The sequence below is a fragment of the Dryobates pubescens genome, chromosome Z, assembly GCF_014839835.1.
Source record: "Dryobates pubescens isolate bDryPub1 chromosome Z, bDryPub1.pri, whole genome shotgun sequence".
Lineage (NCBI taxonomy): Eukaryota > Metazoa > Chordata > Aves > Piciformes > Picidae > Dryobates > Dryobates pubescens.
Genome location: NC_071657.1, coordinates 87724372 through 87739498, shown reverse-complemented (window position 1 = coordinate 87739498; position 15127 = coordinate 87724372). Strand labels below are relative to the sequence as shown.

The following is a 15127-nucleotide window of genomic DNA, read 5'->3' as shown; positions in this document are numbered from 1 at the left end:
CCATCGCCTCCCGCTGCCTCGCGCGCGCCCTCTTCACCGCGCGCGCCGCCGCGCAACTCCCCGCCCCGCCCCGCCCCCCTCGCGCCCCCGGGGCACAGAGCCACGCGCGTCCGGAAACCCCGGACCCGCCCCGCCGCCCGCGCGACCTGCGATCCCCAGGGCGCCCGACCAAGAGCTACCGAGCAGAGCCCGAGAGTTTCCGAGCTCCGGCTGAGCGTTACCCGAGCAGATTCCGACAGTTCCCGAGCGATGGGCGAGCACTACCGAGGGGATCCCGAGAGTTCCCGAGCGATGGGCGAGCACTACCGAGCTGCTTCCGAGAGTTCCCGAGCGACGCTCGAGAGCTGCCGAGGTGGTGCCGAATAGTGCCGAGCGGCGCCCGAGAGTAGTCGAACGCATCTCGAGCCCCGCTGAGCAGGTCGGGAATGCCACCGAGCGGCTAAGCGGGGACCAGGCCTGGAGCAGTGCGGGGCCTGTGCGGGGCGGTGAGTGGGACCGTGGCGGCCTGGGGCTACAGCGGGGCTGGCGTGCAGTCATGTGTCGCTTCTGGCGAGCATTTACGTTTATACGCTTGCAGTCGGGGCCGCGCTGAGTGTCACGGGTTGGAGGTGGCAGGGCTGAGCCTTATCCCCCGCTGTATGTCCTGACTGTTCCCCTCCCCACGCGTGTGTGGGGCTGGGGGTGTGTGGGGGGTGCCCGTGTGTGTGTAGCCAGGGCTGCGGGTGGGTGTGACGAGCTGCCTGTAGCCCGTGTCCCCACCCACCCCGCCTGTGCGTGTGTCTGTGCAAGGCCAGAGCTGTCCCTGACCTCGCCACTTGCCCGTGTGCAGTCTCAGGGGCCGTGGCTTTGCCTGATCTCTCCATGTGCCTGTGGCCGGCCTGGCTGTTGCCATTCTCCTTCTCACTCTCTCAATGCCCACTGTTGGGTCGGCTTTTTTTTTGGCAGGTGTGCGGCAGAGCTGCCCAAGCCATGATCGAGGTGTTGGCCAAGCTGGGCCGAGGGCCTGTCTTCCTGGCAGGGGAGGTGCTGGAGTGTGTGATCACTTTCACCAACCCGCTGTCGGCCTCGTCCACCTCCGCCAGCAGGTATGGCTACCTGTGCTGGTTGTCCTTTCTATGTGTGAAGCTTCCACCTTGCAGAATTGGTGAGGGAGGGAACAGAGGGAGCAGCCTTCCCTCCCCACTGAGCAGCCAGATGTAGTCATCACTCAGTTGTGGGGCAGTGGTGCCAGCTCAGTCACTGGTGACTTCCCTGCCAGACGTGCTCTTTGCCATGGCAATTCCAGGTCTGAAATGGAGGTAATTATTCTGGTTTTCTGCCCCCAAGAAAGAAATGAGAAAAAAAGTATGCAGTTAGAGATGGTCTTAACCACCCCTCAGGTGTGTTCTCAGTGACAGGGTTGCTGGCAGAGAATGAAGTCAAACTGGCTGTCAAAGCAGACTATCTAGTTACACCAGCATGACAGTCTGACAAGGCAATATCCAGGCAGTTCATTATTTCCTACATATATTGAAGGAGTTCTCTCTGTCCAGCAGTGCACTGGCATGTCAGTGTGAGCACTGCCTCCAGAGCTAGCAGGCAAAGGGACAAGTTCTGTGTAGAGTCAGAAAGATGCAGCCTTTCATGGTAGCATTTTCTGTGGCCCAGTCCTACAGCACTGCATCTTGTATTATTATTGTACTCAAAATACAGGCTGAGGAAACATGAGAAAATGACAGCTTCCTATATTGGCTCAGAGGGGGTGGGTGACTCCACATCCTAAGTAGTCAGCCAAAGCTTCCGTGTCCACTGAGTGTGCCACCTGGTCTGATTACCCAGGGGGTGAAGAGTGCTTTCTCATTTTGAGCCCTTGCTGGGAAGTGTCCTTTTCCAGCCATGTCAGATTCAGACTCTTTGTCAGGGTCTGTTTGTCCCCAGTAAGCAGTTCTCATGGGATTGCTTTGGTGGAGCGATTTCCCGTGCTTGCAGTCTCAAAACTAGCAAAACCACTACTGGGCTTCTTTGTTTATTGCCTTTCTTAAGCTTCCATCTTTTCTTCTTGGTTCCTCCTGCCAGCTGAGTGCAGCTTTCACATTTGGCTGTTACATAAGCATTTAGCTTTCAGGAGTTTTGTCTGGTGCGGCGGCAGTGCTGTTTTCCCTGGTTCTGAAACATGAGACTTCAGGGATACCCGGTGGAGCAGCTTTGCAGGTTCACAGAGCAGTTACAGGAGCTTCATTTGGGAACTTCTGCTTGTGTCATGGTATGTCATAGAAAACCACTTCTTGGGAAAAGGAAAAGTTTTAAAATAAAAAAGCAGGCAGCCAAACTGATGAGACCTGGCTAGGCCATGCAAGTGGCAGCACCAAATAGGTGTGTGGTTTGGAAATTGAAGCTGTGAGTTGCAGAAGGCAGTTCAAAGCACAGTCACAGCAACAGGCAGATAGACCTGTCAGGAACTTGAACCTTTTGGGGCTTGCAAAAGGTATGGCACAGGTGGAAGAAGAGGCATGCACTTCAAGCACAGGGACAGAACTGAAAGACAGTAAGTAAATGGCAGAAAGTGTATTTAATTGTGGTGTATGAGGCATACAAGAAACAAAGCTCTTCTGCCCAAAGTTTGCATGGAGCACGGCCCCTGTGGGCTACAGGAGTTGCAGGGGGAGATGAGGAAGGAGGGAAGTGATGTCAGCAGTAGAACAGGATCCTTCTCCCTGCCCTCTGGAAAAGCTAGGTCTGCCAGTAGGAAGGCACGTGCTAATTTTGTTTGGATGTCTCATTCCAAAAATTAAAAGAATCTGGTGGCATATTGCTGGGCAGTACTGGAGGAAAAACAAAAGCAATAAAATACAGTGTTTGAAGCCTCTGTGATCATGCTAAGCTAATGTAAAATCAGTAAACATCTCTCCAGCAAGAGCATTGCTGTTTCCACACAGGTTATCATTCATTTTGTCTGAAAGAAAATCCTGCTAATACTTGTCTTTACAAAAAATAATTACAAAATATACATCAATGTATATCTTAATATAGGGAGAACATGGACCTGCTGGAGCAGGTCCAGAGCAGGGTCACAAAGATGATCGGGAGACTGGAGCACCTCTCCTAAGAGGACAGGCTGAGGGAGCTGGGCTTGTTCAGCCTGGAGAAGAGAAGGCATCAGGGAGACCTAGTAGTGGCCTTCCGGTACCTGAAGGGGGTCTCCAAGAAGACTGGAAAGGGACTGTTTACCAAGGCCTGTAGTGACAGGATGAGGTTTGAAATGAAAGAGTAGCTTTAGATTGGATGTTAAGGGCAAGATTCTTTATCATGGTGGAATGCAGGAACAGGTTGCCCAAGGAGGTGGTTAAGGCCCCATCCTTGGAGTTACTCGGGGTGAGGCTCAGCAAGGCTCTAAGCAAGGCTCTTGATCTAATGGAGGATGTCCCTGCTCCCTGCAGGGGTTTGGACTTTGGAGGTCCCTTCCAACTCAGACCATTCCACGATTCTACGACAGCAAACGTGACAAAACCTGATGACAGACCTTATGGGAAAGCCATGCTGGTACTTTTGACAGTGCAGAATTGCAGTGGTGGGGTTGGAGGTAACTGGTAGAGTCACCAGTGTGTGTCTGTGTGAAGGCAGCCAGCGCATGCAAAATTTCAAACAGCACACTGTTAGTCAGCTGAAATGAATGCAGCACGCCTTTTGCTCCTGCTCGTCTAGACACTTAGCTGCTCTGATGTGTCACATCAAGAGATACCCACAAAAAATCTGCTCTGCCACCTCAAACTCTGTTGTCAGTGATTACTAATCAGATCATGATGTTAGAAAACACCAGAGGAACCATACGCTGGCTAAATTAATGAGACTGCTATTGAAATAACAATAGATGAGTGTTTTGGAAGATGAAAGGTGTCAGTAAGGCTTAGGAAATGCCCTGTGGAGTGGCTGAGGTTGTAGCAAGAGTCCAAAACAGGATATTTTTCATGCTTGATGCAGCCAATTCTTGTGGCTGTACAGAGTGGGGCAGAGTGACACCTCTGCCTCCCCTGTAGCTCTCAGTGAATCCCTTTCCTCAGGTCCTTATGACCAACCCAGAAGTGTCCTTTTCTGGTCTGGCACAACCAGAAGCTGATGTGCATTAAAAAAAGTATGGCCAGCAAGTCAAGGGAGGCTCTCCTCCACATCTATGCTGTCCTAGTGAGACTGCATCTGGAGTATTGTGTCCAGTTCTGGACTCCCCATTTCAAGAGGGGCAAGGATTCACTGGAGACAGTCCAATGGAGAGCTGTGAGGATGATTAAGTGACTAGAACATCTGTCTTGTGAGGAAAGGCTGAGAGACCTGGGACTGTTTAGACTGGAGAAGGGGATCTGGAGAGGGGATCTTGTTGTATCTGCAGGGTGGATATCAAGAAGCAGAAGCCAGTCTCTTTTAAGTGGTGTCCTGTGATAGGACAAGAGGCAGTGGATACAAACTAGAACACAGGAAGTTCCACCTCTGCATGAAGAAAAACTTCTTTCCTGTGAGGGTGATGGAGCACTGAAATAGACTGCCCAGATCAGTTGTGGAGTCCCCTTCTCTACAGACTTTCAAGACCAGTCTGAATAATGTGTTCTTGTGTGACCTGCCCTGCTTTGTCAGGGAGGTTGGACTCAATGATCTCCAGAGGTCCCTTCCACTCTATAGTTCTTGGGAAGGATGGTGCTGGTAGCGGGAGCATGTCTGCACCCTGCACACCCAGAGGACTTTTGGTTGAGCTTGGGGCAGCCAGCTGCTGTGGCCAGAGGCAGATGAGCTCTGATTTACAGATACTTGTTGCTTTTGAGTTTGCCCACTTACTGGTGGTTACATTATTAGCAGAGGTGCTGTGGAGTACTGCTCTGCCTGTCAGTTCTGGCTTGGGATTTAGCTCTTTGTGGCTGAAAGTCCTCTGCTGCACCTGTCCCTTGCATGACAGCTAGAAGTGTCCTCTGTGCTGTCTGTGACCAGTCCCAAGCTGTGGGTGATGAGAAAGACGACCAGCTGAGTGAGGCTTTGAACTGAATCTCAGGATGCTTGATTTCAATGTGTTTTCTGGAAGTTCTCTGTAAGGTTATACACAGGCCACCTTGCCTATGTCATCGTGGAAAGGGTGACTGCTAATGACATGCACTACTTGCTATTTTCTGCCATGTGTGTACAGCAGCCTTCTCTGAACAGGGGCATTTCCTCACTCCATGTCTGTCCTTTGCCTAATGTCTTGTGGCTCAGACTTCAAATGCTACAGCTGAACAAGAACCATTGGGCCACAGAGCTAGGCCTTGGGTGAAACTGCTGTGGCCAGCTGGAGTGTAAGCGGCTTGGGTCAGCACCCCAGTTTAATCTTGCTCCAAAGGCTTGTTCTGAGTGGTAGTGTGAGAGTGGATCCAGTGACAAGCAAGGTATTCTTCCTTCCATACAAGAAGTCTTGCATAGAGCTGAGCAGCAAAAGCTGCTCATCTGCCATGTCATGCTTGCTGTAATCCAGGTTTAAAGCACAGTCACAAGTGTTGCTCTTCTTTTCTCTCAGTGAGATGCTGGCATGGGCCAGCGCCCAGATCCACTGCCAGTTTCACACCAGCGAGAACCGGGTAGCGCTCCCTCCCTCTGATGGCAGCAAGCACGATGTGCAGGCAGAGAACGAGACAGTCTTCGTCCCCAACAGAGGTGAGTTGTACTCCTGTAACCCTGGGTATGGACAGTGGGAACACAATGAGCAGCCGTCAAGCAGATCATCATGTCTGTCTTGAGGGCAGCGTGCATAGAAGTGAGTGGGAAGCCTCTTTCTTTCCTTGTGTAACTCCCTGGTGATGGCTACTGCAGGACCTTGTTAATAGTGAGATCAGAGTGGCAGTAGCTTGGAGTGAAATGGAAGGGTTGTCTGTTCAGATGTTCAGGGAACATCTGTTGAGAGCATGAAATGTTCCCTGCACAGCCCCTTCTTCATTCCTCCCCATAAAGATAATGCCCCACTGGCCTGGGCATGGCCTGATTCTAGGTGGCATGCATGTGGTTCTTGTCTTCCAGGAGAGCGAGGTCAGTGCATCCTGTCCACCCCACCAAAGATTCTCTTCTGTGACTTGCGGCTGGATCCTGGGGAGTCAAAGTCCTGTGAGTTCTGTCTTCTCTTCCTTTGCTCAGCAAGCCTGCATCTGGGGAGCCCCACTGGCAAAGCCATCTTTGCAGACCTAAGTGCTGCAAGTGGGAGACCCTGGGGCTGCAGTCAGTGAGATGCTGTAGTGGGAGCATGAGTGCTAAGGGGCATTGTCAGTGCCTGTTCACCATACGAGGGCTGCTTGCTGCAAGGTGTCCCTAAGTTCTGCCCCTGGCCCATGTCCTTTGCTGCAGGTCCATTGTGTAGCTGCAAGGCATAAAACATTTTGAAACACTTGGCTGCAGCTGAAAGAATAATTAGGCACGCCTGTGTTTCCCTGCCCTTCCTCAGCCACACCAGAGAATTCCTGGGATTTAGGCTGTCACCCTCTGAAAGTCCAAGCTTCCTTGGCCATCCTGGAATTGCAGTCTTCTACCTGTTCTAGTTTTACTGCTGTAAAATCTCTGCTTAAAGCTCTCTGCTCTCCACATCTCCAAACCCCTCTAACAGTGTCCTTCCAGTGGGTCCCCTTTAAGCTCTCCTTCAATGCTTGCCCTCTTACTGTTCAGAGAAATTTCCATCCTTTTCACAAGGCTACTTGGCAGCAGCCTGTTTTCATTGTTTCAGGAAGCTTCTCTCAGCTGAGTAGACAGCTGTGAAAATACAATTATCATAGAATCACAGAATCAACAAGGTTGGAAAAGACCTCAAAGATCATCAAGTCCAACCTGTCACCCAAGACCTCATGCCTACTAGACCATGGCACCAAGTGCCACATCCAGTCCTCTCTTGAACACCTATTATGTGCTGTTGTCTTTCAGTCAGTGGCTGTGTGACCCAGCCTGTCAGTTCATGTGGAGTCTGCTTTGCTTTCCAGCAGTTTGTGGTCCAGTTGCAGCGTGGTGACAGGCATTGCAGACTGTACATGGAGCATTTGCTGAGGTTGTCCTAGGGATCTGCTGGGAATGGTTGACAGAGACTGCTCAAGTCATAGAGCAAAATGTGGAGAGAGACAGTGCCTGTGGTGGAGGGAAATCTCTGCAGCATTGAGCCCTGGGGAGGTGAGAACAGAGCTGCAAATGAGACCAAGGAGTGACATGTTGGGTTTGAAGTTGGGGTCTACTGCTTTTCTAGGTTTGGAGAGGCCTGACTGGACAGAAAGGTGGAACAGTGTGAAACCAATCTGGCTTAGCTAGGTGGTTAGCAGGGTAGGGTAGTACTATCTGAGGCTGTGTCTCCTAAACTGCAAAGCCTGTTGTCTGAGCATATTTGTTTATTTACCATTCTACAGCAGCATGAGCAGGAAAGGAGCTGGCCCTCATACATTGGAGCCAAAGTCCCCTGTGCTTTCTGCAAGTTGCTGCATCAGGGAGGAGCAATGAATCTTAGCTGGCCTAGGGTCCTCTGGATTTGCCTGTGCTCCTTGCTGCTGGCAGGTGTGAGGCTGGAGCATCCATTGCCTGGGAGGAGGGGAAAGACCCTTTCCCTGGTGCATCTCACTCAGGCACAGCAGGCTCTGGAACAGCAGATTGGTGGCTGCAGTTCAACCTTCAGGTGGCTGAGAGGGTTTCCTTGTACACTGGCTCTGCAGGCAGAAGCTGTTCACCTCCCAGCTAAGCTAGAGATAGTCTGTCCTTCCCAGGGATCAAATATCCTGTGTCTGTTCTACCACTGAGTGACACTGACACAAGCAGCCTGCCTATCTGCCTTGCTCTTGGATGCAGCTCCATACGAAGGACACTAACTCTGCTATACTGTGAGGTTCCTTGGCTGAGGGGGCTGGGGTTGCTTAGCCTGGAGAAGAGAAGGCTCAGGGAAGACCTTATTGCTGTCTACAACTACCTGAAGGGAGGTTGTAGCCAGGTGGAGGTTGGTCTCTTCTCCCAGACAACCTATGACAGAACAAGAGGACACAGTCTCAAGCTGCACCAGGGGAGGTTTAGGCTGGATGTTGGGAAGAAATTCTTCACTGAGTGATTGGCCATTGGAATGTGCTGCCCAGGGAGGTGGTTGACTCACCATCACTGGAAGTGTTTGGGAAGGGTCTGGATGAGGCACTTAGTGCCACGGTTTAGTTGATTAGATGGTGTTGGGTGATAGGTTGGACTCGATGATCTCAAAGGTCTTTTCCAGCCTGGTTAATTCTGTAGGCTGTGTGCCACAGCCTCTCCCTTTGGTTGTGTGATGCATTGCATTCATTGCACGTGTTGTATACGAAGCCTCTGTACGTGGTGCTGGGCTTTCGAGCACTGAAACCCCTGTGTCACAGAGCTGCTTCTGCAAGGCTGCTGACACCGATTCCATCGGCCTGCAGGGCTGCTCCGCTCACGTGACACAGCTGCTGGCATGCTTGCAGATCATTCCAGGGGGCTCCTGCCAGCCGCTCCAGGGAGGCAGAGTTAAGGCTGTGTGGGTGTGTATCTTCATTTTTCATTTCCTGTTTTTCAGAAGTTTTGCTGCACAGTTTGGAAAGGCAAAAGCAAAAAAAAAAAAGAAAACCAACCCAAGAAAGTATGACATTATTAAACTGCAGCCAGAGCTGGCATGTACAGCTGAGGTTGTGTCAGACTGTCTCTTGATAAGAGGCCTTATTTTCAGTTGCTGACGAGCTTATGCCCCAATGTCTTCCTCTTGTTATGGTGCCTATATGTTGAAGTCACTTCTCATCCTTTTGATGCACTGCCCAGATGGAGCTCTTTAAATTTGTCACCATGAAACAATTTCTCAAGCCTTCAAGTAATTTCTGTGGCTGATTTTACCTCATCTCCAGTTTTGTAATACCTTTAAATATTTGGTCAGTCACTGAGAGGGGAGGAAGTGGAAGCAGCCTGGACACAGGCCAGGATTCCAGCCAGAGGGTACGGTGGATTGGTGGGTTAGGAAGGCATCCCATAGCACCAGGAATGTGCTTCCTTCTGGGGTATGCATAGAAGATGGGACTTCCTGAGTCTCAGCATTTCTGTGCCAGCTAATAAACTGTCCACCCTCCTAGGATAATGGTCCTCTCTGCAGAGATTATCCTCAATGGGCAGGAAGTTCTTTGTGAGCACTCTCCTTAAGCCTGATACAAGAGGTTACAGAAGTTTGCTTCCTTCCATGGAAATACCTGGTTTTCCTCCCTGTCAGGACAGCTCTAAGCCTTATCTGCACCCCAGTCCAGTGTGAAAGGCTTGTGTTTTAAGGTGTGACAGCCAGTGGATGCAACACACCATCACAGCCTCTTTTCCTTCCTTTCCTCAAGTCCTGTTATTTTAAATTTAGAAGTTATATTTAAAATGTGACCCTAGTTTTTAATCTAAATTTCAATGTTTAGGATGTGCCAGACATGGGGAAAGATCTGTGGTTCCACAGCAGGACGCTGCCCTTCCTCTGGCAGGGTATATCTGCATCATGGTAGGCAAGCTTCTAGAGAGGTGGAGACTTTTCACAGTTCACTCTGCTTTTCTTATTATACAGCATGTGGTTTGGAAAAGCTGAAGTATTCATGCTGTGTCAAGAAGCATTAGGGTTTGTGTGGTGGCCAAGGGGCTTTTGAGAGGGCTGAATGTGGTCTGAAGCTGAGCCCCAGCATCTCAGAGGTTTCAGTCAGAGACTTTCTGGACTAAGTCATCAGTTGGTCAAGGAGGATGTGCCACAAATTGGTGTGAAGGTCCCTTTGTTGTTTCTTGGCCCATCAAACTACATGCTTCAGAGAAAACCACAGGAAGAAACTAATTTTTGTTGCTGAATTTAGGGTTTGTGTGAGGTGAATACCAAAAGAGGTGTGGCCTATTGTCAGGACCTCTGCTGCATGGGGCAGAACCCCGAGGAAACGGCAGTTGTAGCTGCATTGTGAAAGCAGCGTGTGACAGCAGTGCACAGAGGCAAACTCAGGTTGAACTTGCGATGTGTCCGTGTAGCTTCCATGTATTTGTGTTCCTGGATTTTCCATCTTTCACATTCTTTGGGGGCAGAATTGGTGTGTGGTTGTATGTGCTGGAAGTGGTGTCTGAATGATGGTGCACATGACGTGAGGGAGCAGTGCACTGGTGCTGGGAAGCCAGGGATGTGCTTGGCTTGCTCTGGTAACAGAAGACAGCAGAAAGCACCAGGCACTGTCCTCATCTCAGGACAGCTTCCTTTTGACCTTGGAAAGCCAGCAGTCTTTTCTGTGCTGCATACAGATTCGTACTGTGAGACCTTGCCCATAGATGGCCCTCCCTCTTTCCGGGGACAGTCAGTGAAGTATGTGTACAAGCTGACCATCGGCTGCCAGCGTGTCAACTCCCCCATCAAGCTGCTGCGGGTACCCTTCCGTGTCCTTGTGCTGCAAGGTAAGGCCGCAGCCTGCCCTCCCTTGCAAACGGGCCTGGCTGCACCGAGCCCCACTGATGCTCTTGCCTTCTGCCCAGGGCTCAAGGATTACCAGTTCCCACAGGATGAGGCTGTCGCACCCTCAAACCCCTTCCTGGAGGAGGAGGAAGGCTTGAAGAAAGACTCTCGCCTGGCAGACCTGGCAACAGAGCTGCTCATGGTGGCCACCTCCAGACGCAGCCTGCGTAGGTTATAATCCCCTGGTTGAACCTGCTGTCCTAACCTCTGCATGAAACACATCTCAGGGATCACTGCAAAAATCTCTTGCTGCAAAGCAAAACTCTGTCTGGGGCTGTAGAGAAGCTCCATCAGGGCTTGCCTGGGTCAGAGTTTCCCATGAGATCCTCCTGACCAGTCTCAGGCTCTTCCTCCTTCAGCCAGAGCCACCCTCTCCCCAGCACATCTCAACCAGTGTGTGGTTTGCTCTGCTCACTGCAAGCATTTCCCAAAGGGAATGCTACCTCCAGGGGCTGTGTTTCACACCCAAGCAGCAGGCGTGGGATTGGAGTTGAACTTCATCCTGCTGCAACCCTTTCCCCACCCACTTCTTGCCCCACAGACCTGTATAACATCAGCAACACTCGGGGGAAGGTGGGAACGTTCTGCATCTTTAAGACTGTTTATAAGATTGGAGAGGATGTCATTGGGACCTTTAACTTCTCAGAAGGAGACATCCCATGTCTGCAGGTCAGTGTTGGCCTTGGGGTCACTGAGGAGAGGCTGGTGTTTTGGGTAGGGAAGGGGAAGAAGGGGTTGTGGTGACACTGGGCTGTAGTGGGATTTCTACTGAGGGCTTACAGTTGGACCCAGTGAAGGTCCCCATGGAGTTTGAGGTGGGGAAGGACTCCACTCATGAGCTCATTTGGGAAACAGAGGCCCTGGTTCTTTATGCCAGGGCAGTGTGAGGTTGGGAGAACAAGCAGCCTGCCAATTGCCCTGCAGTTCTCAGTGAGCCTGCAGACAGAGGAGAGCATCCAGGAGGAGTTCCAGCGCCGACGGGGACAACCTGTCTCCTACACCACGCATGCCCGCCATCAGGAGGCCTGCCTGCACACAGCCCAGAGCAGCTTCAGCCTGCCAATCCCACTCAGCTCTACCCCTGGATTCGCCACCAACATCGGTCAGTGGCTAGCAGTGGAGGGACCCACCCCTGCTTGTCTCCTGCAATGTCCCCAGCTTTACCTGTGTTCAGCAGGGCTGTGCCTGTGGGAGGGAGCTGGCTGGCATGAGTGAGCTTATTTGCATGTCCCCTTGCCAGGACAGTCAGCACTGAGAGAGCTACTGTCCCTGTCCCTTGTGGTGTTGACCACTGACCCTCTTCTTGCCCACAGTGTCCCTGAAGTGGAGGCTGCACTTTGAGTTTGTGACCTCTGGAGAGTCAACGGGGACTTGCTTGGTTCGTGGGAGCCAGTCAGAGGCCATCACATGGACTGGGGTAGAGCAGATGGAAGTGGACACTTTCAGCTGGGACTTGCCCATCAAAGTCCTTCCCACCAACCCCATCCTGGCCTCCTATGTATCTCAGTTCTCCAGTACCAACTCCATCACCATCTGAAGTGGGGAGAGCTGGCAGGGACCTGTAGTGCTGCAGGAGTGTGCCAGTGGTGGAAAATGGCAGCAGGACTGTCACCAGCATGCTGCAAGGCACACATCCTCATGTCCCCTTGGGTTCATCTGCAGTGCCCAGGTGGGTGCCAGGCAGGTCTGTCCCCCTGTGGGTGGGAGGGCACTGTGCTTGGTGCAGTGTCCTGTGCCATAGCCTTTGGATGGGAGCTAGACCCTGCCTGGGTGAAGGTCTAAGTCCCAGCGCTCACCAAAATGAAATCCGCTTCCCAGGGAGCGGCCTGATGTGCCTTTACCCCATAAGGGAAAGAAGAGGGGGGCTATTCCAGTGAAAGCCCAGGCCACACCCCAGAAGCAGAGGTCTGGCATCTAGGTGAGGCATGCTGGCTGCCTGGGCAGGGCAAGAGCCTGATGTCCTGGCCAGGCTCTCATCCTGCCTCGTGAAGGAAGTCGTGTACAGCCCAGCACCCCCTGTTACCCTTAACCAAAGGAGGCAGGACTTGGCAGGCTGGCCCCACACTGTCAGCATATGCTGGGGTCTTGGATACAGCTTCATGCTGTGGCAGTGTGGTGATGATGATCCAAAACTGAGAAGCGTTGAGCATCTGGGCTGCTGCCTGTACTCCTGGCAGGAATGCAGCCTGCTGGTTTTAGAGTCCCTGGGGAGTGAATGCATGCTGTGCATTCAGGAGCTGGGAGGAAGGTCTCCCTTCTCAGCAGTCAGCTCCCCCTTTCTACCAAACCTCCTAGAATTTCCCTCTTTGCATGGAAGTCTAATAAACATGTGAATATTCAAAACTCAGCCTTCCCCAGAGCCTATTTCCTACACCTTTACCAGTGGTGGATGTCCTGCATGATAGGCACAAGCTGGATACTCTCCTTTGTTTAATATCTTTATTGCAAGAACAGAAACACCTACACAAGGCTCTGCACAACATAGGCATGGCACCAACTGGGGCAGGCTGCCAGGGCAGCTCCACCCTGGCATATGTGAATTGCTTCAGTTCCCTGAACCCTAGCAGAGCACCCAGCTCTTTGTCCCACTCCCCTGCAAGTGGGATAGGGGTCTCTCCTGGGGACACGTAGTGGTTGCCCTAGCTCTGCTTCCTGCCCTGGGCTGGCTCCATTGCAGTGTTGCCTGGGGCTGGCCTGCAGTACTGGGGACCCTTGCTGATCGTGGGAGCAGGGACGTTAGTGGTTCCAGATTTGGGTTGTGTACCTTGCACTCTGAAGCAGAGAAGGGGCTTGCCAGGGTGCATGGGTGCTGGAAGAAGGGCTGTAGTGCATCCCAGCAAGCTCCCACTTGCTGCTGTGCAGTGGGATGGGGCTCTGGGAAGGAGGAAGGCACTGCTTGAGGCTGGATAAAGGAGTACAAGGCTGCTGCCATGGAGGCTAATTTGGTCCCAGAGGCCTCTCTTGAGTAGGTGGAGGTGTCCTGTGCACCTGGGAGGAGATCCTATATGATCTACATTCCCACAACGTGCAGGGCATCTTGCTGGGAAGGGGTCCCTGGTTCAGTTCAGAAAGCTGAAAGCAGAAGCAAAGCCATACCCTGGCAGCGCTAGGCTGTACTGTTAGCACTGCAGTGTGTGGATAGTGGTTTCCCTGGAAGGTGGCAGCAGCGATGTCTCTACAGGATGGGGAGGTCTGGAGCATGCGGGAGGAGCTCGAGGAGGGAGGATGATGCCGGAGGGACGCAGGATGCCGCCGAGCCTCTATCTGCTCAGCCCCATGCCCAGCACCTTGTTCAGTGGCTCGGAGGTGCCGTCTGAGCCCCACTCATGCTCTATGCTCTTCACGCAGGGCAGGCTGGGGTTGGCCTTCTGCACCACTGAGATCTGGCAGGTCTGAGAGTCATAGTGAGCCTCGCACCAGTCAGGGAAGTCGATGGGGTGCTGGGTGCTGCAAGAGAGGGCATGGTGCTGTTAGCTCCCCCTGGTTCTTCCAGCCAGGGACATGCTGACCAGCCCCACTGATTCAGATGTCTCCCAGGCCAGCTTGGGCAGACTGGGGTACAGCTCCTGGCATACCTGGACATCTTGCTGTGATGAGACACCCCTGCCCTCTGCTTTGTCTCCCCAGCTCACTCCATTCTCAGCACCCTGGTGGGCTCTTGCCCACGTCTGTCCCTTGTCCCCCAGGGCTCTGATACTTGCTCTGCTGTGTTTGCAGCAACCAGACCCCAGATCTCCTCCCCACTGTGGCCACAGAGGTGCTGTGGGAAGGCAGCACCACTGGCAGTAGCTATTCCCCAGTGCCCCTCAGCCTCTCACTCACGTCTCACAGCAGCCCACGCCGACAGGGTGCAGGCAAGTGCAGAGCAGGCAGTTGGTGCTCAGCCACGACTCCCCGATGGAGAATTGCTTCCCCTCGTACTCGCAGGGAGCTGCAAAGGAAACGGTAGAGATGAGAACACGTGGACCTCTGCCAGGGCACACGGGAACCTCTTTGGCACCCTTGTGCCCTGAAAGAGGGGGTGATGTCGTGACACCATGTCCTTCCAGTGCTACAGCAGATACTTGGTGGCCTCTCTGCCACTGCAGCTATGGAATGCCCAGGCATGTAACAAAGCCGATGCTCCGCTCTGTTCTTTCCTGGCCATGCCCTGCAGCTCTCCCTACTACCCAGGGGGCCTAGGCCGGAGGCAAGTGTCTCTTGCTTCCCTGGAGAGGGCATATCTAGTGCCCTCGGGGTTTGAGCATCTCTGCAGACCTGAAAGGAGGCAGCAGAGGAAGGACAGGAAGCTCTCCTCCCTTTGTTTTCACTCCTGTATGCTTGGTCCCACTCAGACTCCTGCCAGGAGCTCTTCATGGCCCAGCAAACTGTTTCTCAGCCAGACCCCTGGGGAGCTGTTCTGTGGTTTATAGACTGCTCTTTCCTCTCATCACTGGCCCACAGTCATGCTCTTGAGCTCTGCATAGGCCCTTCCATGCTTTGCTTACACAGAGGGCAGAGCCCCTCCACTCCCAAGAAAAATGAGGCCTCTTCTTCCCATCCACCTCTTCACATCTCACCTCCCTGCTTACCTTTAGCCTGGAAATAACATTTGGCCTGGAAGCCTGGCAGTTGGAAGAGGAGGGAGAGCAGCAGGCAAAGCCTGCCCGAAGCACACCTCATGTTCTGCACTCGCATGGCCAT

General features: G+C 52.7%; 2 protein-coding genes across 3 annotated transcripts; one reads left to right on the top strand and one right to left on the bottom strand.

The window, feature by feature from the left end:
* The first annotated feature begins 923 nt into the window (after positions 1–923).
* On the top strand, positions 924–12207 carry RGP1 (RGP1 homolog, RAB6A GEF complex partner 1). 2 transcript variants are annotated; one of them, XM_054179034.1, is made up of 8 exons: positions 924–1085; positions 5510–5646; positions 6007–6090; positions 10237–10386; positions 10465–10611; positions 10986–11113; positions 11369–11546; positions 11758–12207. In XM_054179034.1, exons 1-8 carry the CDS (start codon positions 970–972, stop codon positions 11979–11981), a joined length of 1164 nt encoding a protein of 387 aa, XP_054035009.1. In that variant the 5' UTR covers positions 924–969; the 3' UTR covers positions 11982–12207. The 2 variants fall into 2 exon arrangements, with proteins under 2 accessions (XP_054035009.1, XP_054035007.1); XM_054179032.1 differs by having other exon boundaries at positions 10237–10611.
* Positions 12208–13704: 1497 nt separating this feature from the next.
* On the bottom strand, positions 13705–15127 carry MSMP (microseminoprotein, prostate associated). Its single transcript, XM_009905618.1, has 3 exons — positions 15016–15127; positions 14267–14375; positions 13705–13891 (listed from the first exon to the last, which is right to left on the bottom strand). Exons 1-3 carry the CDS (start codon positions 15125–15127, stop codon positions 13705–13707), a joined length of 408 nt encoding a protein of 135 aa, XP_009903920.1.